General features: G+C 36.6%; 1 protein-coding gene across 19 annotated transcripts in view; it reads right to left on the reverse strand.

Annotated features, from left to right (window-relative positions):
* Window positions 1-23,143, reverse strand: part of BAZ2B (bromodomain adjacent to zinc finger domain 2B) — a 156,774-nt gene that overhangs the window by 7,073 nt on the left and 126,558 nt on the right. For 12 of the 19 annotated variants that reach the window (XM_055811648.1, XM_055811650.1, XM_055811641.1 and 9 more), the window contains 14 exons: window positions 20,992-21,132; window positions 20,064-20,318; window positions 19,082-19,296; window positions 17,607-17,681; window positions 12,189-12,432; window positions 10,173-10,235; window positions 8,805-8,949; window positions 5,406-6,070; window positions 4,568-4,844; window positions 4,274-4,429; window positions 3,664-3,824; window positions 2,469-2,779; window positions 1,947-2,082; window positions 153-299 (listed from right to left, as the gene is read on the reverse strand). In XM_055811648.1, the coding sequence (XP_055667623.1) occupies window positions 153-299; window positions 1,947-2,082; window positions 2,469-2,779; window positions 3,664-3,824; window positions 4,274-4,429; window positions 4,568-4,844; window positions 5,406-6,070; window positions 8,805-8,949; window positions 10,173-10,235; window positions 12,189-12,432; window positions 17,607-17,681; window positions 19,082-19,296; window positions 20,064-20,318; window positions 20,992-21,132 (2,991 nt within the window). The remainder of the gene's footprint in view (window positions 1-152; window positions 300-1,946; window positions 2,083-2,468; window positions 2,780-3,663; window positions 3,825-4,273; window positions 4,430-4,567; window positions 4,845-5,405; window positions 6,071-8,804; window positions 8,950-10,172; window positions 10,236-12,188; window positions 12,433-17,606; window positions 17,682-19,081; window positions 19,297-20,063; window positions 20,319-20,991; window positions 21,133-23,143) is intronic. The other 7 variants (XM_055811658.1, XM_055811657.1, XM_055811656.1 and 4 more) reach the window with 3 other exon arrangements.

Genomic DNA, 23,143 nt, shown 5'->3' on the forward strand with positions numbered 1-23,143 from the left:
TTAAATAAAGCTATTAATCTCGTTATTTAATGGCAGCCCAACACAAAATATACAGTTCACTGTTTTCATTGAAAAAAGCACTGGTAGACTTGTAACTTTACCATATATAAAAAGGTTACTGTATGTCACTTCACCTTTATGGTTAGTATTACCTTTGCTATGCAGGCAGGACAAAACCAGTCACCATCTGGTATGGTCGTGATCTTGGGTCTGTGGCAGTAGGTATGGCAACCTTTATCGCAACCATCACAAAGGAGCAGCAGTTCCTCATTATCTCCCTTTCGACAAATTTGGCAGTACTGTAATACAATTCAATTTTTAAAATTTGAAACACAGGAATAGTACCTAAATTACCTCTCCCCTCCAAACATATACATTCACTCTCAAAATTACTTTCATTTTGCCACAATCAGAGTGGCAAATGATCTCATTTGTAAAAGAATACATATATAGTATGCGAAGAACTAATCTAAAGACTACATTTAGGAAGACATTTGAAAAGCAATTCATTATAAGATAGGTGTCCTTCAGCACACAAAATTATCAATATTTTTTGTATTTCATTAACGTTCATGAAAAGTAAAGGTATCTTATACCCATCAAAGTCACTTGGCCTACACATACTAGCTCAGGAGTATTTACTTATGCCTATACTGCATATATAAGTTGCTATTTCATAAAAATAATTTATGTTTTATAAGGGTATTTTCAAATAATAATCAGTAAGGATCTTATCCAAAGGCCACCATGAACAAATTCAGTGAGGCAAAACAAATGATCCTAGCACTTCCTAAAATTCACACTAACTGAAAAAATGCATTGTCAGTTTTCTTACGTACACTGTGTCATTTGGATACACACTTATATCTGAACTTCTTTTTCAACAACTTAAAAGTCTCCCCATGTTTTCACTAAATACTTACGTTTACTGTGTAATTAAATGCACAGAACATTTCAATCAAATTGAGATTGACACTATACATTTTCTCTGGATAATAAATTACTACACCTTGAAAAATTCAAATGCCTTTTCAAGTGCTCCTACAAAATTCATAAACTTTTTTCTCTAAAGATACAGCTTTAAACTTAGAGCTATAGAAACTCAAAAGGTACAGCCTTACACTAGAATGTCTATTTAAATAATCCTTTAATTGTCCAAATATAATTAGAATCTGTATAGGACTAGCAGAAATTAAAAAATTAGGGAAAAGATCACTAATGGAAGAATCACTTTTGCTACCTACTACATAGCAGTGGCCGTACTTAATCACACCATAATCACTACTGCTGTAGTAATAGTTTTGCTTTCAGAAATCTGAGGTTCAAAGGTCTATGCAAATTTCAACAGATGCATTTTGCATACCTTCTTTGTACATGGAGTTAACACAGATCTACTTGGTAAGTGTACAAGGAAACGGGTATTTCAGCCTATTTGCTCACACACTTGCCCAATTTGTATGTTCAGTTGTAAGAAGTGTGCATGCAAAAAAGCCACATATTTGGAACATCTTAACTTTCTGAAAAATTAAGTCCTTAATTGGGATATGTGCTGTTGAACCTCCATAAAGCTTATGTCACATGTGAGATCAGAAATACTCCACCAGATAGAGTATCTTTCATCAGATAGAGCCAGAAATTACTCTTTTTTTTTTTTTACCTAAATGTTAACAACAAAGAGTAATTACCATCTTAAATAAAGCAACAAGCTACATGGGTTTTTTATCTCAGAACATTCAGTATGCTGAATTTGGCAAGCAAGGGACAATCTTTTCCACTAGGCCTATATGTATCTGTGCACAATGTACTATTTAACTGTATTAAGTTTTACATGCAGTAATAAAAAACACATTATTAACCATGGTATCTTAAAGTGCCTAAAAGTGGAATATGATATAGCAAAAATAATTTAGTTACAGTATTATTTTTTTTAAATTAAAAACACTTACAACTTTCATAATAGATTTTTCCCATGCTATTGATTTCTGTAACTGCTGAATGCACAGAGCTACCTGTGCAGCACTACGCGCTTCTGACAATGCCCTTCTCCATACCCTTAGCCCTGGAGCAATGTCCTCTTCTGTTCTGCATTGAAATACAGAGAAATTAAGCAGGTCACATCCATGTTTCTTATGTTTAAATGTGGAACAATCATTATCACATTGAAAGCCAAGCAATGACAAAACGTACACAGCCAATAAGTATAAAGTTTAAGCAACTAAATTTCATGTAGTGCACAGACTGTAGCTACGTGCCTCAAAGCTTAGTCACAACCAGTTAAATGTAAGATAACTTTGCAAGATTATCAACAAACGTAACAAAAAAATATCTTTACAAAGCACCATGCAGAATAACATGATCCATATGGATCACAGACATACAAGAAAGTACATAGATAACAGGCAATAAGAAAATAGGCTCCAATTAGCAAAGAAGCACAATAATTTTTCAAGTTAATCTCAATAACCTACCCGTCACCATCACCACTAACGGATGGTGCAGGAGCAGGGACAGTAACTGTGCCCACATTATCCAGTTTGATCTGAATGGTGGTACTTAAGGGGCTCTTCAGATACCTTCGCTCTATGTTCCGCTCCAAGTCAGCAAGCCTGGTTACAGCTATATCTAGAGGGTTGTCACTCTTCCGCTCTAGAGAGCTGGTATTGCCTTCTCCGCCTCCAGCACAATCTCCATCGTGCTTCTTGTGCAATCTAGTAATTGACTTATGTTCACGATATACCAAGTCGTCTCTCTCTGATGCAGGTTCAGGACACAGCCAACCCTATGTTAATAGAAAGGTTTGTGCATTTATTGGTTGCTGTTAACTTAAGTGTGTAAACAGAGGAACTGTGTTACGGAATCAAACTAAGTAACTGAAGCGCTGTTTCCAGTAGATCTTGGTTACTTGTAATCCATCTGTAGAGACAGTTTCCAAAACATTCAGACAACTAAATAATTAATCAAAAAATATAAGCATTACCAGGCTTTCTGAAGGGACTTTCTGCAACAGTCTGCATTCTTATCTCCTTTTGAAGCATCCTGTTCTATTGGATGAAACGTCAGAATAGGTCTATCTCTTCAACAGGCTCAGGAGGCAGTTATCAATCACACAGAAGTAACATCCACCCCTACAACAAACTAGATCCCAAACACTACATCCGTACTACAACCGAACATATACAATTTGGTATCCCTACACCCACCTTGGAAAAATTCCAAATTGTAATGACAGCCAGTGAATTTTTAACTCTTTCACACTCACAACCATCACTTCTCCACGATTCTACAATACTCAAGCACTTGTAGGCTTTTCTGAAAGCCTTAACAGCAACAATCACCCAAACTAGGCAGAACAGTGTCAAAACTAACTATAATTAAGCAATTCATATGCAATAAAACATAGAAGGTTAACAAAACATGCAGGGAACTGTACACTATACAAGAACACTCCCCATGAACTGCCATTCTGAGCATCTTCAGCTGAAGATTTAACTGCAATGAAATATTTCAAACACAAATATGCATGATACTGCTGCAGTGCATTTGTTTTATTTGCAGACAATTAAAGATGGAATAAGAAGGCACTTACCAACAGCACAAGCAGTGCTACTATCTAAATTCTTACCGCTTATTTTAAAGAGACATTTTACTAAAAATTGGTTTTACCTTAACTTGTAAACTAGCTGATGCAACTCTCCGCTCTAGATCTTCCACCTGCTGAAGAATAGCAAGATCCATCTCCATGGCTTGTTCTTCTACTGACCAGTTTTCCACAACATCTCGAGTTACCTGGTTATCTTCATTTTCACTGATATCAATAATTGCAACTGTGTTGAAGAATTACATTGTTATTACTTCAATTAGTATTGTAACTTCTCTGAGTAAATTCAAGCTAATTTACCTGTCACTCCACACTGAAGAAGTGTTGTTAAAGTGTACTCCTCTTTGAGATACCTAACACGGACAACAAATTCTGTAGGTTTTCACACTTGCAATTTAAAGGCAGGAAGGGGAAGGAGAGCCTGAGCTAGTGTTGCAGAGACAGAAGGAGCTTAAAAAGGTTACCAACACTTAGGCCACTACAGCGATTTGTATAAAAAAATTCTCCAACCCTGTAACTTTACACAGCAAGGCTGGTTAAAAGGCAACTACAATGAGACCTTTACCTTTTTTCTCCAGCAGCTACTCTTATCTGCATCTAAACATGTCTTGTTGGGCTCTATGCCAGTTGTCTTATGCCCCGACACCATGCATAACATAAATACCAGTTACATACCGTCCTTGTTTTTGATGCAGGCCAGAGTGATATAATCCATGTGTTTCTGTATTTGCTTTTGTAAGGCCTTTTCTCTTATTCCCCTGAGATGCAGCACTTTAAGCAAAGATTTTAGGTCCTCTGGATCAGTAATCCTCCACCAGCCATACTGCATTTCTAAATCAAAACAAGCATATGTAGACACTTGCAGGCATTTTTAGGCAAATTATAAAAATAATAAATTGTAACATCATAGTAGCACTGTAGAAATTATCCTTCATGGAGTTCCATCTTATTGCTGTATTATGTACTTACCTTCTGGTATAGGTTTTGGGTTAGGGTAATCTACTGCCTTGGCTACTTCAACTGCTGTAGCAGAGGCAGAAGCTGGTTTTTCAGTCTGTAGCGCTGGTGATTCACTTTTACTTGCAGGAACACTAGATGCCACGAATGAGTTACTATTCACTTCTGACAATCCCAACCCTGATCCAAGAGCAGGTAAAGGAGATGGAAATGGAACAGTTGAAGTAAGAACTCCTGTAGGCCATCCACAAAACTGAAGTCCCATTATAGGTAGTCCAGCCTTCATCTGCTACACAGAATATATTAACACAATTACAACTACCATTAGTAATCACCCAGAAACCTGAATTATCATTAGGATGCTATTTGTCAAACAACAATCAAAACAGAAAGGAGGTCTTTACTCAGTACTTTGATTAGTTTGAAGAAAAACTAATGTAACACTAACATGTAACACTTCTTAGGGCCCTGTTAATGCTTAAAAAATAATACCTTTTAAAGGAAGGGTATGGTGTGTCACATTTCTGAAAGCTAGTTTTTATTTATTTACTTTTCATTGAATACCCGGGGGCAACCTCTTAAAAGTCATATTAAACTACTGAAATGCACGTATGAAGTCTCATACATTGGCTTACCTAATTCTATCTATCAATCTTTTTTTATCAAAAAACTTTTAGTATTACAAAACATCTGTAACATGGAATTAGTTATTAATATTTAGGAACAGAAAAAAAAGTAATCGAGAAATTAAGACATAACTACAGCAATTCTGTGAAAGGATTTGCCTGAACTGAAGTTCTGCCCACGTAAGGACAGCAAATTCAGACTATTCAAAAATTCATTTACTTACCTGCAATGGTGGCAGTGCAAAAGGACTTAATCCTATTGGGCTCTGTGCAGAGGTTGAGCCCAGAAGAGGTGATGGAACAGGTGAAGGTGACTTTGATGGTGGATGTGTCGGAGGAGTGAGTGAAGCTGTAGCAGCTGGTGTATCTACATGGGTAACTGACATGTCATCACAGGGTATTCTTGGTAAAAGGCTGAACCACTGTCTGCTCTTGTCAGTAAGAGTCTTTAACAACTGATCATTTGGAGTAAGTGGAGAACTGTAAAACTTTCCTGTCCCACTTGCATTAGGGCTGAAAAGATTATTAGGATCAGACTTCTCAATGGTGCTTGGTGATACAGTAGGCTGAAGACTGCAGAGAGAGTTTTTTGAGTTACTTGGGTAAGATAACATGCAGCCATTTGCTGCGCTGCCATTAGGTTTTGGGGACATAGTGTCAGATTCAGGTGGCATTTTTGCTACCTCCAACAGTTTGCTTAGTTTTGAAAATGACCCAGGTTTTTGTAAAAACAAATTAGTGTTGTCCTTTTCTTTCAGATCTTCCTTTTGTTCACAGTGAGTTGTATTTAAACAGTGTAATTTTTCTTCAGTCTCAAATTCTTCCTCTTTGATATGCATACTTTCTACATTTTTTAACTTCTCTTTTTCTTTTGCAATTTCTTCTAGGCCTAAAAATGTACAAGAAACATAGATGGAATAACAGACCAACGAATAGAGACTATTTTCATCAGCACAGTTAAATAAAAAAAATAACTTTTTTTTTGGCTCAATGCATGCTAGATTGCAATGTCTTTTTTCTTTTCTACATGAAATTACTTCTTACTTTATGAACAATTTGCAGAAGGAAACAAGCTTCAAGGCATACACAGACTTAAAAACTAATAAACACGTGGAAGAAAAATAACCTCCATGTAATTAACATACTTAGAGGATTCTCCCTTAAGATGCATGTATGTCTGAAGCAGCTTGCCAGCGCAAAGTCTTTGAAAGGGACAAATTTTTGCAAGCTTTCTTTTTAGAAGACTCTCCATACTTAATCAAAAAATGCCTCTGTTTATATCAACTGGGTACAGTGTTTACAGCCTTAAAGCTTATTTTTGCAAAGGACTGTTCATTAAACTCACAGCCAACTACGAAAAGGAAGATCAAAATTCCTATCATGAAATCAAGTATTTCTCAAATATTGAAACACAACATTAAGTATTTTATCTGTTTCAATAAAAAATCATTAACAATTTGACTGTGAAACAATGTCAACAGTCTTGAAAGTTGAGAACTCTTTCAACAGCCACCTAATGCGATGACTGGGAAATGACACACAGCTAAGCAGACAGATGTGTTCAGACCGCGTAACATCTAGGCATTTAAAGTACAACCAGTAGAAGTTTATTGCAAAAGTCAGTTTCTTTAAACATATGAGGTACAAAAGATCATTTTATCAGAAAGGAATTTTGATTTTATCAGAAAGGAAATGCATTTTTCTGTCTTCTTTGCTCTCCTAGTCCTCCTTAACTATTTCTCTTCTACACTTATACTGATGCGTCAACTTAAGACAAGTCTTAAAAAGTTAGAAACAGGATGAAAAAACATCAGAAAAGAAAGAGGAGGTAGAAAATCCAACACTGCAGCCACGTATTTTTTTTAATGGAACTGCAGTTGCAAATAAACAGAGGTCCTGCTTAAGTCCAGAATATCCACAAAAGTTTACTTGCTTGTTCTGGAAAATGATAATTTCTACAAAGATAATTCATTAACAAAAATAATACTCCTTGCCATTAAAACTTAAAAATGTGTCCACAGTTACGCTGTATGTCAAAACAGGAACAATTTGAGTATCAGCAAAGACATTTAACAACAACAAAGATACAGCAAAATGTAAAAACTAAAATGCTACATGAAGAGGGAAGGAGAAGTAATTTTTATAATGGACAGACCATTCAACAGTTTGTCTCACATTTCAAATGTTTAGATAAAGGAATCAGAAGAAGATAAACTGTAGAATTTACTGAAACAGGGCAAACCAAGAGCTGAGGGGATGAGGGACTAGCTGAGAACTTAAAAACATGTCCGTTTTGCTATTCAGGGTGATTAAACTTTGATTAATACATTAAAAAATATGGGTTTGCTCTACCATTTTTGGCTAAAACTAAGTTTTGTTGGGTTTGATTACTATCTTAAGACAGGTAGTTGTATTTCAGTGATTTTCTTCGTGTACAATTTCTAAAGTATTTGGGGATTTACCTGGTTAAAATATCATAAATCTAGTGAACAAAAGAAATGCAAGCAGTACAGCATATGACAGTTTACCTTCTGTATCCAGCTACGCATGTGTAAAACAATTCCTAACATACAGCATAAAATAATGCAGAACAGGAGATACATAAAAATGAATTTTTATGCTACCCACTTTAGAAAGATAACTTGAAGATCAACATTAGATTTAGGTAAAGTTCTATTGCTTATTTCTGGGGTCAAAACAGGGCTTCAATTTCATACCGTGTTGTAATTTTACAGTAATTTTAATTAAATAGCTCTCTAGAATGATGCAATTATCTTGAGATCATACAATCCTGATGTATATCAGAGATTTTGTTATTTGGGGGGGGGGGGGGGGGGGGGAATAGTGACAGTTAGTGGGGTTTTGTTTCATCTGTATCAGAATTAGAACAGATTTTTCTGTGACTAAAATGAAGGCTTACGTTTAAAAATTCTAATATCCATGAAAAGGTCAGATTAATATATATTTACTGCATCTATCCAATTTAAAGTGTATGAAAAATTCAATCACAGTTAGAACTATCACAACCACAAAATTACATTTTAATTTTAGCAAATGTAACTTCAGCATTTGCTAGACTGGAAGAAAGATCAGTTGGTAAAATACAGAGACTAAATCATATTGTTCATTAGAAAACACAGTACTTCACTGTGTAAAAGCAATTTTCATATTTTTTGAGACAGAAATCAAATCTTCAAGCACAGAACTGTGTGTGCATTTGCAGAATATAACTGAACATTATAAGATTATTTATTTTTTTTTAGCGTTTTATGGTCATCCTAGTTTTCACAAGCAGCGTTCGCTACCATAGGGAAATGTGAAATGGTTCGGAAAGAGCCAAAAAATATCCCACATAGATAAATATGAAAAAGCATACATATAGAACTGTAACAACTGAAGACTTCCAAAATGTTAATACTAATTCTGAAAGATATTAACTGATATTTAATAATCAGAAAAAGACTCTCAGAGAGAACCATATGAATAAAGAGGTCTACTGACAGCAGCTGCCTGTTTAGCCTCTGGTTGAAGGTGAAGCCTGAAGACCACGCTGCACAAAACCACAGCCTACAGATGCAGGCAGTGGTTCTTGCTGTGACGTTTCTTTCCTTTATGTTTCTTACCTTCACCACTTTCCATGCCTTCTACAAAAATACCACCACACTGGGGCAGGATCCAGTATCGACGCCTGTAACGATCTTGACCAAACATCATGGAACGCAAACAATGCGAAGCTTCAAATAACTTCTTTCTATACTGGCTCTGTTGCTGTTTTAAAAAAGGGAAAGCATTATAATTCAATAGGGGAGAAAAATTTGTTAGAACAAAAAACATCTCCTGGCTGCCAGGCTGAACAAAAGTTCCAAGGGTCACATGAGGAGGTTTCTCTTAAGAGTTCGCGTGTGTGTGTGTGCTATATGATATTCTACTCACAACTGCTGCCTTGATTGATTTTAGTTACAGAGTCCCTTTAAAAAAAATCAATTCAATCACTTCCTGGTTCAGGTGAAGTTTATCAGTCTTCCTTTAAGAACACATTTTGCTTTGGTAGGTCCTGTCTTTTTAGCACTGACTCTCACAGAACAATAGGATCAAAGACTTCATTGTACCAGAACAGCTGAAATCCTATCAATTATACACCAACAGCAAATGGTAAACACAGCACTGAAGACAGCTGATACTGCAGCTCCCGATGGGAAACTAGTGAAATATCTTAAGTGATTCGTAAAAGAATGAGAACAATGATGCCTGAAAATAAACGCTGTATTCAACAACAAAGTTCTCTGAAGGGGAGCCAACAAAAATTTCAGGGTTTTTATTCAATTCTTGCTCTGTCAAATTGACAATGCTAGAAGTCAGGCGTAATTCTGGACTGCTAATTTACTGCAATTTGGAACATGAGAGAAACCAAGAGACAAAGTCTTACATGACGAATTGTCTAATACAAAGGATATAAACATGGGCCACGAGTACCCCTATCTACAGCATTCCACCTTTTTAATTTACATTTCTCTTCCTATTTCATTAATTCTTCTTTCAAAATCTGAAGCAAAGACAGCTCTGTATTGGCTTGGAACACAGTTGCAGAAATTAGCCAACTGTAGGAGGGAATGAGAACTGCAATCATTTGTATAATGGAAAAGTCATTGCTTCTCCTACAGATTTATCATCACTTTCTAAGATCAACAAACAGAGGAATATTAATTAGCTTTGGATAAAAACAGTATTACTTTTTATTCTGAGATGTGAAAATATATTATCATCAACAGCTTCCTAACTGTCTTTTGAGTCATATTCACTTACTGCCACTACCCTAAACTCACAATTCAGGTGTCATGAACAGTAGCATCACTCATATTTTCATAAAAAAAAAAAGCTGATCCTGATTTCAATTTATATTAAGTTGGAGCACTGAAAATGATTGTTAACACCACAACTCGCAACATACAGTAATGAAATTTGTAGTATAAAAAAGGCAAATGACCTCTCACCTTTGTCAGTTTTTCAATCTGCTTCTCTAGTTCTTCAACACTTGCTGTCTGGTCCCCATCATCCTATAATCAGCAAATATACTGTCACACCAAATTTATTCCAGGATAAAATCAGACTACTATGTCTTACCAATATGACAGTAAAAAGATGTAACAAAAAATGAGAAGCAAATTCTAAGGGTAAAAAAGTTCAAACTTTGTGCTTGTTCAATATATTTGCTAAGAAAAATGTAACTGGAAGAAGATGTATCTTGAATCTTTCCAAACTATCCCAGATACATATGAAGGAGAAAGCTCATGGCCAGATGTTTGCTGAAAACATTCTTTTATGGGAAGAAATAATTCAGTTTGTGCACAAACATTTAAGGCTACAGAATTTAACCTTAGTTTCTATGAAGCTTTTTGGATATTAAAATACATTTCTAAGTGTTTTTCATGCATGAAAATAATGGTATTGCCAAAAGTCCTTGGTCAGTGCACACTTGGATTTTCCTTCAATGTCTACAAGAAACTGTAGAGCCACTTTAAATTGCAAGCCTGCTAAAAAAGTTCCAGTATTTATCGTGCTGATTTTTGAAGAGGAATGCACCCATAATTGAATCTATGGTCCCCTTCTTCTCGACACTGTTTAAAAGTGAGAGTAATTTCCATAAAGAGAGTTTTAATTTAGTTCAAGAAAGTCTTTGGAGTTAACACTAAGTTCCAGAAGAATATAACCAAAATCCTAGGAGTTCCCAGTCACCTACACCTTAAGATACTGGTCTTGTTATTTCCTGGCTCTGTAAATAAAGTGTACCAGAGTGGAGCCTTCTGAAATACCACATACAGCACGAATGCAGTGGAACTTCTGTTGCATCAGAAAATTAATCTCTCTACAGGAGTTACAGGACTTTTGTCTATGAAATGCCCAGTGCACCAAAACCAGCAGACTGTACTAATGGAAAAAAGATTAAGGAATGAACGTGAGATTAGATACCTAAATATTAGTTATTTTTAATTCTGAAGTATTAATTTATAAGAACTTCATTCTATGCCTCTAAGGTATTCTCCTAAATTCAAACACATTACAGACTTTAAATAAATTTAGTGTAACAGCGCAAAGGGCTGTCCTACCCTAAAAACTAGCTGGGTTTCTAAGGAACAGTGTTTGACAAGATGTGAGTCCACATATCATGTCGTATACACGCATTATTCAAGCAGCCATATCCACAGTGCCCCTAAAACCTCACTTTGAACTTCAATAACCTTGCATTAATGGATCATTTTCTGGCAGTTAGCACAACACCCAGTATGCTAAAATGTAGCATTTGGTATTGCTTGTCTCTCATCAGGTTTCACCCAGTAGAGAATTCTATAGTTCTACAGTGAATCTTACAGGCCTGTAGCACTTTAATTAAAAGTCTTCTGACTATTGTAGATACAATTCAGCTCAACAAGCTAAAACTGTTTCGCTGACCCTTTCTCTCTTATCTCATACTGACTAGTAAAACTTATCATCTTGTGATCAAATACACAGTCAGGCAGCGACTACCCTAGAAAAGTTATGAAAAAAAAAATGCAGGAAAGTCACAGGCAAGCTTTATAATAGATAAGGTTAAATATAACTTTATACTTTATTATTTTGTTAACTAAAAAAAATGACCTTTACTCTCGTCTAAGAGAAAACTACGGTTTTGCTCATTTGCTAACAAAGCTGCACTTCCTTGTATCTGGTACAATCTTTGAGAATCTCAGAGAAATTAAAAGCAGAAAAAAAACCCTAACTAAAAAAAAAACCACCTCCAAACTAGACAAAAAAACTCCACCAAACCACAGTACAACAGCCATAAATAAAAGGAAAAAACACTCCAGAAAATAAACTTAATTAAAAAATTCAGAAATATTAGAGGTATGCCATCCTTCCTTCCTTTTTATCGTAAGATTTTGAGGAAGTAGTGACATATTGTGGAGAAACAGAAGGAAAACAAGTTTTAACTTATTAGTTGATTAAGTTTCACTATACTTAAAATCCCCCACCTCATCTTCACAAACTTCTGCCTTCTTTCCTTTTTTGTCTTCTTTGTCCTCTTCATCCTCATCATCTTCATCTGCCTGATCATCACTGTCGTCATCATCATCATCATCGTAATCACTATCCCCACCCTTTCGTCTGCGTTTGCGGCCTGGTGTTGGTGTTTCCAAAGAGTGCTGTTCCTCTCCTACGTCAACACCTCCTGTAGCATCTCTTTTACCAGTTTTCTTGGCGTGAATTATTCTAAGCCTTGAAACACATGATAAGGAGTGAAATTATGGAATATGTCTACAGTGTAAACATACCTTTCTTCCTGTATGACTGAAAGTAAATCATACATTTTGGATTCAAATTAGCATTTCTGTTCTAATATGGCATTGTGTTTTCTCGGTATTTATTGCCATTAGTCAATGGAAAAAATAAATCAGGTTATAAAACCTCTTAAGCTGCTTATTCAGTTCTGAATAGAATTTCTGTTTCTCCCATGTGAATTTTAATTGCGTAACTGTTTAGAAGAAATGAAACACAAGACGGATTTTGAAAAGTCAGGAAAAACAATTAGAAGAAATAACCATTTCAACTTCTTTATCTTTTGCTTTATGTGTTTTAAGAATATGAACGTAAATCACCTATGTCTGAAGTGGGGGGGGGTGGGGAAGGAAAAATCCTCAGCTGGAAGTATGAAATTATTACATTTGCATGGCAACAGCAAGATTGGTTTAAAGTACTGGGTTTTTTCCATTTCAGATTTTTATGCATTTTTCATTTATTACATATTATTTGATTTTAGTCCTTTGGCTGAACTTTCTATTCTAGGACATATTTTCTTTTCTGAGAAATCTTAGCTACCTAAACTACTAAGAGATTACTCAATCAAACTCTCATTTTTCCTTTTATGAAAGAAAAGGGAAACTTACATACCAGTAATTATGGTTGTAGTAGACCTTCTTCTTCTATAAAACCCCTATAAGACAAGATTCCACACAGCAAAAATTACAGTTCCACCTATCAGGGAGCTAGCAGGCAAACATGCTGAATCACAGGAGGTATAAATAGCCAGACCTAACCAGTCACTTATAACGCAGACCAAAAATGCAACTGACTTAGAAGAGATTCATAAACACGTGTAGAAAAGACAAAGATTTGTAAGAGATGACTGGAAGAAGGTAGGATGGGAAAAGTAGAACGGTAACGACAAACACAATTACCAGTACGTAATTTTTCCTTGTCATACTTCTCTCTCTTCCCATCCTACAAAACAATATTCCATACAGCAAGTGGCTACAAGTATGATGAGTGTTGTAGAAGTGCTGGCTTCTGAGCATACTGACAAACCTGTCAGCCTTCTAAAATGCTAATAAACAAAATCTGTACTCAACAGCACAGATTTAAATGAAGCTGTCACTGCTCAAGCGGTAGCAGCACTTTTTAAAAAAGACCATTAGGAAGAAATCAAGGGGACTTCTGTTTGCCTGAAAACAGTGGGGCTTTGTTTTCTCTGTGTGTGTTTTTGGTTGTGGGTTTTTTAGTTTTTTTTTGTTTGGTTGGGTTTTTTTCTTTATACAGTGGTTAATCCACCGAAGAATTTAGAAAGTTTTACACTTACATTTTTCCAATACAAATGAATTTTTAACTATTTTAGTTACTTAAAATATTTTTTTATCTAAAAAATTTCTCAAGCCTCCCAGTGAATTCAGAAGCAACTAACATTTTCAAGTCTATTGCAAAAAGCCTTGGTCTCACTGAGTATCAATACTACTCAGGCTTCCACCAAGTGAAGTTTTTTAGAAAAAAAATTCCTTTTTATGAGGATAACTTCAGAACGCCAAATCCTCTTCTCTCCAGACTGGAAATTCCTGCCTATACGCAGGAATTAACTATCAAACAAAGCCACTAGTCAATGATTGGATTGACTGCAGCGTGACTGGACAATTTTAGAGACAAATTAGACTAAGATAATCTTGAAGACAATTCAATAATAAAGCTGGCAGGTGGAAGTTCAATGACCAACGCATGTCTCTCATATACCTAAAAGAAATGAGAAGCAGCCAAAAAGGGTACTTTTGCTGAAAGCAACAGTAGAGATATAATGCTGTCAAGCACTAAAGGAAGACTGCACGAAAGACACTACAGATTATAAGGATGGAAATAAATCAGAGATGCTCTCTTTTAATAGCACCATAAGCGTACGAAGGCAACAGCCTGTACCCAAAGTAGTGCAGAGGCAAAAACCAATGACAGCGTAACTTTAAAAATCTTCAGGTATTTCCACAGTTGGCATAATTTTCCTGCTGCTACTTAGAGATACAGCTCACAGAGAAGAAAACCTTCACTTCTTCTTTCTCACTTTCAGGTATATACCAAAACGACATCTGCAAGTGTTGAGAGAATCATAAAGTCTATTGGCCAACAAAAAGAGTGGGTGGCCCACCAGATAATCATGTGTGTGACTGAAGCCGGCTCTAATCTAATCTGTGATGTTTACTAGACCACAGAGGTAAAAATCACCTTTTGACTTAATTTTCATGCCTTCCTCCTAATTTTTGCACATAAATAGTAAGTAGTAGCAAGACAAAGAAATTCTAAATATCATACTTTTCATGCACTTCTAACATGCTTCAGCTTGGGTCTCAAAAAATGAGTTTCCCAAATCAGCACTACCACCTCCTACCCAAACTCAGGCTGTAATTTCTCCTCTCATGTAACACTGCTTTTGATATAGCATCATCATTTACAGCTGAGATGGCCTTTGTTGGGAAGAAATTAACTTACAAGGAGTATGCCATAATATTGGCATGTTAAAAAGAACACTGTTGCAGTGAAAAACCTTGTTCTGCAATATTTTAACTCTTGTAAAGAAACAGCTATTACCTAATACTTCAAGAAGCTCTATTTCTTTTTTATTCCCTCTTATATTGATCAAGCTACAAAAGAGATGCCAAGCAGAAGACATGTAAAGGAAAAGGAGATGCTAAGATTGTGATCATCTAGTCAAAAAACAGCCAAATCATCTCAGATGAGACAGTCTTCTGACTACCTGTGATACAGAAGCACAAAGAAGATGAACTGATTGTGTGAGACAGGTGCCTTTACAAAGATGGTGATTAGTATCAAGATTCGGATCTAAATGTGACAGAGAAGGAATTAGACGCAACCTCTCACTGACCATCAGCCCAGCAGAATCAGTCCAAGCAGCTAAGAATTCAGTATCAATCATATATATCATGATTATCAAGGAATTTTGACCAATATCCTTAAGGGAGTGGGTGGGGGAGGGGGGTGGGAGAAAAGAAAAAAAAAGCATCCCTATAGGCTTTTATACAATGATTCCTTTTTCCCACCCGGGATTTTAAAGTTGCTTTTTTGTATCCTACAAACACATGGAGTTTTGGTGGGGTTTTTTTGCCTCCCTCCTCCCACCCCCAATACGCAGCTGAATAATTGATCTCATAAATAAGTGAGACTGTAAGCACAAAAAATGGCTTGGTGAAAACATCTAATACAGCCAGAATCTTTACTCATCCCACTTGGATATACTTCAAGACAGTCTGGACATAGCAGTATGAAGATTTACCACAACAAACACTGGCAAACCAGGCTGAAATGGAATAAACCCATTCCTCCACATCCTAACACTACATGCTTCCCAGGCTGAGGGTCATGTAAAGGTCTGTATGCATATGAAGAGTACATATCTGTTGATCACATGGCAAGATATTCCTGTGCAAAACTGTTTGGGACTGGGATGTTTAAAAACTAAACTGAGCTTTGAAATGGATGGGGAAGATAACATGCACAAGGATGAAGTCTGGAAGCAGAAAAAAAAGACCAAACAGAAGACTGAAAAGGACAGGATTCTTTCCAGAGAAGCCCCAGAACAGTTCTAAGAGTTTATGAAAAACACCAACTGACATATTAAAGAAGAAAACATTGTTTAAAATTGATCAAAGAAGGCTTTTCTAAAAAGCAGAGTTCATCAGAAAAACAGTGGAAAATCCAAAGATTTTGAACCAAAGATGAGAGCTATGAATCAAGTCTAGTAAATTCAAAGAAGAGGAAGAACAATGTTTCTGAGCACTCCCACGATACTTACACTCGGAAACAGGGACAGCACTACTGGAACCTGAAATCCACACAAGGGAGAAACACAAGAAGCAGAGAAATGACTGCAGAAAGGAAGAGGGGCTTGGGACTTCAGGGTATTACGCCTACTATTTGGAAGGGAAGAAAAGAGAGATCATGAGGAAAAGGGAGGATCCTACATCTACAAGTACTTACAGTTTGATGGAGGGAGAGAAAGACTAATGAGCCCCTAAGGAGACAGGGACAGGCAAGGGTCCTGTTCCACTAATGGACAGTTGGCTACATCAGAACTTCAGAAACACTTTTTAAACTATAGCACATAGAGGGGATACAGATGAAGACAGGAAAAGGTATTTGCGTTGTCCTAAAAGATAAAATATATTAACCCTGTGCAGACTGGGATCTGCAGTATTAGTGGAGAATTTCTTTTTACTGGTCTAATTTTTTTTCCTCTACCTCCCTCTTGTCCTTCTTCTTTACTTCTTTCCTTCTTCCTTCTGAGATAAATTAAAGGGAAAAAAGGGAGACAAGATTAGAAACACAAGTACCTAAAGCAAGGACTAAGAAAGGATTCACCGTTCCTAGTAAGAGGTAAAGATGACTAAGGAAAAAAAAAAAAGAAAGTAGAGACTGGCCATGTATTTTTACCCCCTGTGATTCATGAACTTTATGCCTTCTAGCACCCCGGTAGTTGGAGCCGTTATGCTTGCTGTATGGAATTTTGTCTTGTAGGATGGGAGAACAGTGGATATGAAAGTGACAACCCTTAAAAATTTCCAATTTTCCCTTAGATAAAAGTATTTTTTTAAAAAATCTCTTAGTTTGCATTCTACATATGGTCCCTAGCTATAGGGAACAACGCAACATTGACAGATGGGAAACACTAAGGTAACATAATATAAATTAAAAAAATTTGATTGTTAATCATTGTATGACAATCACATCCTCTCAAAAGGCCTTTCAGAACAAACATTGGTAATTAAGGTAGGTCCAAATAAACCTTGATAATGCCAACAGCGATTTGACAGCTCCTGTAATATTCCAATAAAAAATGTCTGTACTTTCTTCCAAAGAAGACAAAATGGACTTGATTTTGCTCCAATTCTGAGGGACACCTAACCCTCTGAATCTCATGCATCTTTACCAGATTGTAAAAGACTGGTGCTGCACCAATCTAAATCCACTTCTACCTTAATTGAGCAGCTCAGTTACGATCTTCTTGGTAAACCCATAACTACCTCAGCTAATTTTGCTCTTAGAACCAGTTGCCTATATAGCAGCATATCTGAGCAAATAAAAAAGAGCAACATATCGTAACATTGAAGGAAACGAAAACTTACTTCCGAAGTTTGCCTTCAACCATCCATTTATCTCTCCTTAAGTTTGACATATAATCAATGTTTTTATCAATTTCACTGTCAAAGACAAAACAATCCATTAACTCTGAGCTTCCATTATCTTTTTCTGTCATACATTTATGTACAGATACTACATCTCAAAGAAACATGTTGGAGAAATGTTTAAAATTAAAAATAAATACTCTTAAAGCTAGGAAATTTCAATACTAGGAATGCTGACGTAGCGCACTGCTGTACCTATGTCAGGCAGTCTTATTTACAGTATCATCTAAGTTTTCTTTCCATGTAACAAGCAGGTCATTCAAACAATTTGACATTTCTCTCCATAGCTGTAATTCAATTTCAAGCCTCCAGGTGTATTTGCCACAAGGCATCTAGCCCTGCACTGAAAACAGTTATCACTGGTATGTCTATGGTATTCTCACTAGGATCCATGTGATCTACAAATTAACATACACTTTTCACTGCAGAAATTGAAGAACCAAAACAAGTGCTTCAGTACAACTGTCTGCAAGCCCACTGATGAGATGTCCCAAACTCAGTAATTCAGCAGGTTATAGTTGTTTCTATGATGAAAATACAGACACTCAAGCTCTGAATAATAATTTCTACAAATATGACTTAATAGATGGTCATGTGCAGTAAGATGAAGTTTCTTACTAAGATGAGTTTGATAAATACAATTGAACTCTTGCACAGTACATGCACAGCACTTGCACTGCCCACTTCTGCTAGTTTTCAGCTTTGGAAAACACAAAGCATCTCTTTCAGTCTTGCCTTACGCAACTGCGATTCACTTTTGCACCACAGTACACCAAAAGCAGCAGAACTCACAAAAGAGCATTCAATTAGGCAATGAAAGACTTTGCCATGATAAGTAAGTGGAGGTACTCAAAAGGCTGGCTTTTCTGAAGTTTGTACTGCACGTTGTTGGGCTTTAGAATGTTGTTTAACATAGGGATTGGGGGGGGTTAAATTCTGAAATGCTATACATTACTGACCACAAATGAAGTATACTTTCTTGAATTACTACCACGATAAATCAGGCTTGCCACCTTAGCTTATGACCCTAGTTTAAGTACCTGGACAAAAGAGGTCTTGAAGAACAAAAGGAAAAAAGGGAATATAGAGTACTGCAGAAGCCTTATACAACTCTTCTACATTATTCCCTAGAAGAACTGGTAAACTTCTTTGTAATCAACTTCATCTTTTACTCCAAAAGCAGCTGGAGACATTTTGGTGCAAGCTTTGAAAACAAACTTACAGACCAAACATGGAAAAGTTTTACTCTTCCATCGTATCAGAAGTAGATAAAAGCAAGAAGCAGTAACATAGCAAATTCCAGCTTTCATTATAAGAACATCAAGAACACTCCTGCAACAGAACACAGTGTATACAGTAATTCCGAACTATTTTTATAATTTGATTTTTACAGACCTGTTTGGGAAAGATCTTACCTTACTACACTTTTGCTGCACGCTAACTCATTGACAAGAAAAGCAAGTACTGATGCTTTCTGAGCTGGAGTATGTGCCTGAAAAGCTTTTGTCTTCAAGCTCTCTGTCAGCTCAGTTTGCCCACAGTGTGCCTCCATGAATATCTGCAGGATCTCAGACACATTATCCCGATTGATACCAACATTCAGTAAGTGTTCCCCAAGAATAGTTTTAGCCTAAAAAGAATAAAGATACTTCGAATAGTCACATTTAAAATACTGGTTTCCTCTGCAGGCTGTATTATTGTGTATAAAACAGTGGGGTGGTTCTGTTTGCATTTACTTAAGGACTTTAATCAGGATTTTTCTTTAAAACTATTCAGATATAAGTCTTGAATAGAGTAACAAAGTAGAACGTCTTCAACTCTTAAGTTTTTTTAAGAGCAGAGATAATTAACAAAATAGGTTAAATGAAAAAAGACATGGTCCAACTGAAACTTGATGAGTACTGTTTTGTACAATCATGTTATATAGAGTAGAAAAGAGCAATGTTGGCTTGAAAAAGGACAGTAAGAAAGAGAATCATGTATGAATCAGATTTTTGATGAAGCGACATAGACAGCAGACTGAAGAAAGAAATGGCAAGATTTACTGAGAGTATAACATGAGGGTAAGAATAGGGGGGCAGTGAGGAGAAAGGAGATAAAAGACATGGCCACAGATGCAACAGAGCCCTGCAAGAGGTCCAAATAAAAATAGGGGAGGGTAGAGAAAATGCCCAGAAATACATCACTTCTGGAAAATGGGAAGGCTGGCAGGGCACAAAGTCTTGGAATAACATTAGAACAGTGACACCACAGAGAAGAATTAGGAAAAAGAATGGAAATCCAAATCAGAGTTTTGTTTTCAAAACAGAGATTTGATGTAAAAACATGTTATGAAGAATGCATTCATAAATATAGGGTGTTTACTATAGATTGCTTTTTCTTTCTTATTTTTTTTACCTTGTATCCTGTAACAAGTCCTGGATCACAAACTGCTGCAGAGACAAGCTTTACAAGCAAGTCTTGTACTTCTCCCATGCTGTCCCCTATGTTCAGCAAACCTTCTTGTAGAACGCTCAGGGAAGGGACATCCACATTCACTTCAAAGCCAAGAACTTTACCAAAGTTACGCAGGAACTGCACTACCATGAGACAATCTGAAAATGTGCTTCCATCAAGAACAAGGCCTGGGATGCGAGGCAAGTCTGGTAAAGGCTGAAAAGTAAAGAAAACCAATGAAAGATTCAGCAGTATATTTCAAAAGAAAACTTTTTCGATACTAGCTAGGGAATTTGGCTGGTAATTCCATATGGTAGGAGGCAAGAGATGAACAAATACTTACTTTTTGGCCAGGAGATGCTCTCAAGCTCTATTCTGAGCCAAAATACTATTAAAGGTGGTACAAAAATATTTGGGGGACATAGGGAGGGGAATTCTGTGGAAAAGAAAGGTCTTGAACCTGAGGTAGGTCAAGTCCTGAAGGACAAGAACTAAGAACACAGAGGACTAGGAGAGTAATGTTTTTTGAAGAACAGCTTAGAATAATTGCTGAAAAAAATCATATGAGAAAAGCTTTACCTAGTGACTGTGTACTGAGACATGATGCGCATTCCTGCTGTAAAAATAACTCAAGAGTGATCAATTTTTTTGGAAGCAATCATGCAACTGCTTTTTGGGAAGCAGGCCACTTTTAAACAAAATGTGTTTAATTAACTAAATATATGCTACTTTAGTGTTTGTAGTATCTTGTATTTGTATGTACCTAAAGTATTTGACCAATCTAGACCAAAACTTGAATGCTTTGGGAGTGGCTGCAAGAACAAAAATTGTCAAAGTGGCAAAATACAGAAACAAGAGGCAAAACCTAAGTTTACATTATTATGATTACCTTCTGGTCTGCTAAGCACATATCTTCATTAGGCTTCTTTAGCTCCTTTGCCATTTCTAACTCCAGTCTTCGCTGTTCCAGTTTACGTTCTTTATTTAGTCTTTTTTCATCACGTTTCTCTTGCTTTAACCGCTCTTTTTCCTTAAATAGAATTTAAAAGGCATAAAACAAACCCCACTTATTATTCTTAAAACAGAACAATCTACAAATTTGAAAAGCGCTACTTACATAATCTTAGTAATTACCACAGCAATTAAGGAACCTGCATTGAACTAAAGGGCAGGGGGGAACTACAGAAATAGAACAAAACAATCAAATTTGTGATCAAATCTGAGATTCACTTTTTTTCCCCCCCCCCCCTCTCCTGCCCACATGCAAATGGGTATTGAGTATGTTTACATTGAAAGATTCAAAGATTCTTTGGAGTAACTTTCAGAAAGATGACTGACTGAGTGAAAAATGTAGCAACGAACTGTCATACATGCAAGGCACCTGATTTTAAAGTCCCCACTTACAAACTAGTATCATCAGTACGCATCCACTAAAGCAGAGATTACTCAAGAAAGCAGTGGTTGGGAGGACCTCTCTGGACAGCACATGGTTTAAAAATTCTTGTAATACATAAGCTGGATACGAGTAGCTTATAAAACACGATCGATCTTGTGAAAGCACATAGCCTCTGGTCTTGAACTACCATGCACTTAGCATGCAATCTGAGAACCCAACAGTCATTAATATCTTATTCTGTACAACAAGAACACAGGGCCAACCAAGTGAGAAGCCAAGCATCTGCTATTTTTCTCTTCCAACACCCTCTACACTGACATCACACAGAATACTATGCTAGTTATCTCTAACCTGCTAAGACTGAATTTGGAGCTCCACTTGCCTTTCCCATCCCTGACTCCAGCGGTTCTGCTGCACACACCCTGCGTGGATATGCTGGTCTGCCTACACAACTCATTACATACCTCTGTGTAACCAGTATCAAATGCAAAGTAGCGAATAAGAAACCAGGTATGGAATCTGCCACGTGTCAGTGCTACCTCTTTAGATCACAGAAATGCATGCATATACACAAACATGTGTGTGTGTGTTTGTCACAACCTAAGAACCTGACACAATGTAAAGGTGAAGACCCTACACATGCTTTTCACTTGTGGACACAGAGGGCTGCAGAACCAAGCCAAGTTGTGCATTATTCGGAATCATTCCCCCTTATTTTGTCAGTGTAAGAGGTCACTCTAGTCTCTCCATTCTACCACTACCAAATTCTGCCTAAATCAGAGAGCATGGATTACAGCATGGGCTGTAACTGTAAGTCAGGACTTGCCCGTGTTTGTAGAATGGCATTAACTGCTGACTTCGCTGTATAGTTCTGTGAGGCTCCATAACATTTTATCCTTTCATTTGATTCTATACTGAATGTTACTACACCTCTGGTGATAACTGCACAGAGCAGTTGATAATGGCCTCTACTGCTACAGTCTTCAGTGGAATTTAGGCAAGATGAAGCTTGGAGCTGGGCACAAAGAACATGTTCGGTCCAGCAATCTTACACTGGTGGGAAAAAAAGCAGTCACGTACAGAACTACCCATCTGTCCAACTGCTGATATGTGGCTGTGTAAGCATCCTCTGTATTGACAATGCTGGCCCTCATATCTGCGGTGATTTCACAAGGGTCACACTGTTTATGCGTGTTTTTCTCCCTTTAACAGCACACAGCTTGTATGGAAAAATCACAACACACTAAAGCAGCACACAAAATCCTTTACTTCATTTTAATATGGAAAATACTCCCTAACTTGGTTCATTCCCTTTCATCTTAACCTATGTCAAGGTTTCAAAGCCAACTGGCAATCCCCACAACTTGTTTTTGACAACTAGAAACACTCTATGTCAGAAGAAAACAAGAGAAGTACACATGGATATTTAACTGGCAGCAAACTATTTTGCAGTTATAATTAAAAATGCAAACCTTAACCATGTTAAATTGCATGAATGTATTTAGAGATTACTTTTACTGGCTGCAAGAAACATTTACTTTTCTATTTCTATTAAGAGTAAGAATAATTACAGCACTGGGCAAGACTAAACTACCATTTAGCCTGACATCCTGATTTCCAAGAGTGGATCAGGTGCTGAGGGTAC

Source organism: Falco peregrinus, chromosome 8 (genome assembly GCF_023634155.1).
Source record: "Falco peregrinus isolate bFalPer1 chromosome 8, bFalPer1.pri, whole genome shotgun sequence".
NCBI lineage: Eukaryota > Metazoa > Chordata > Aves > Falconiformes > Falconidae > Falco > Falco peregrinus.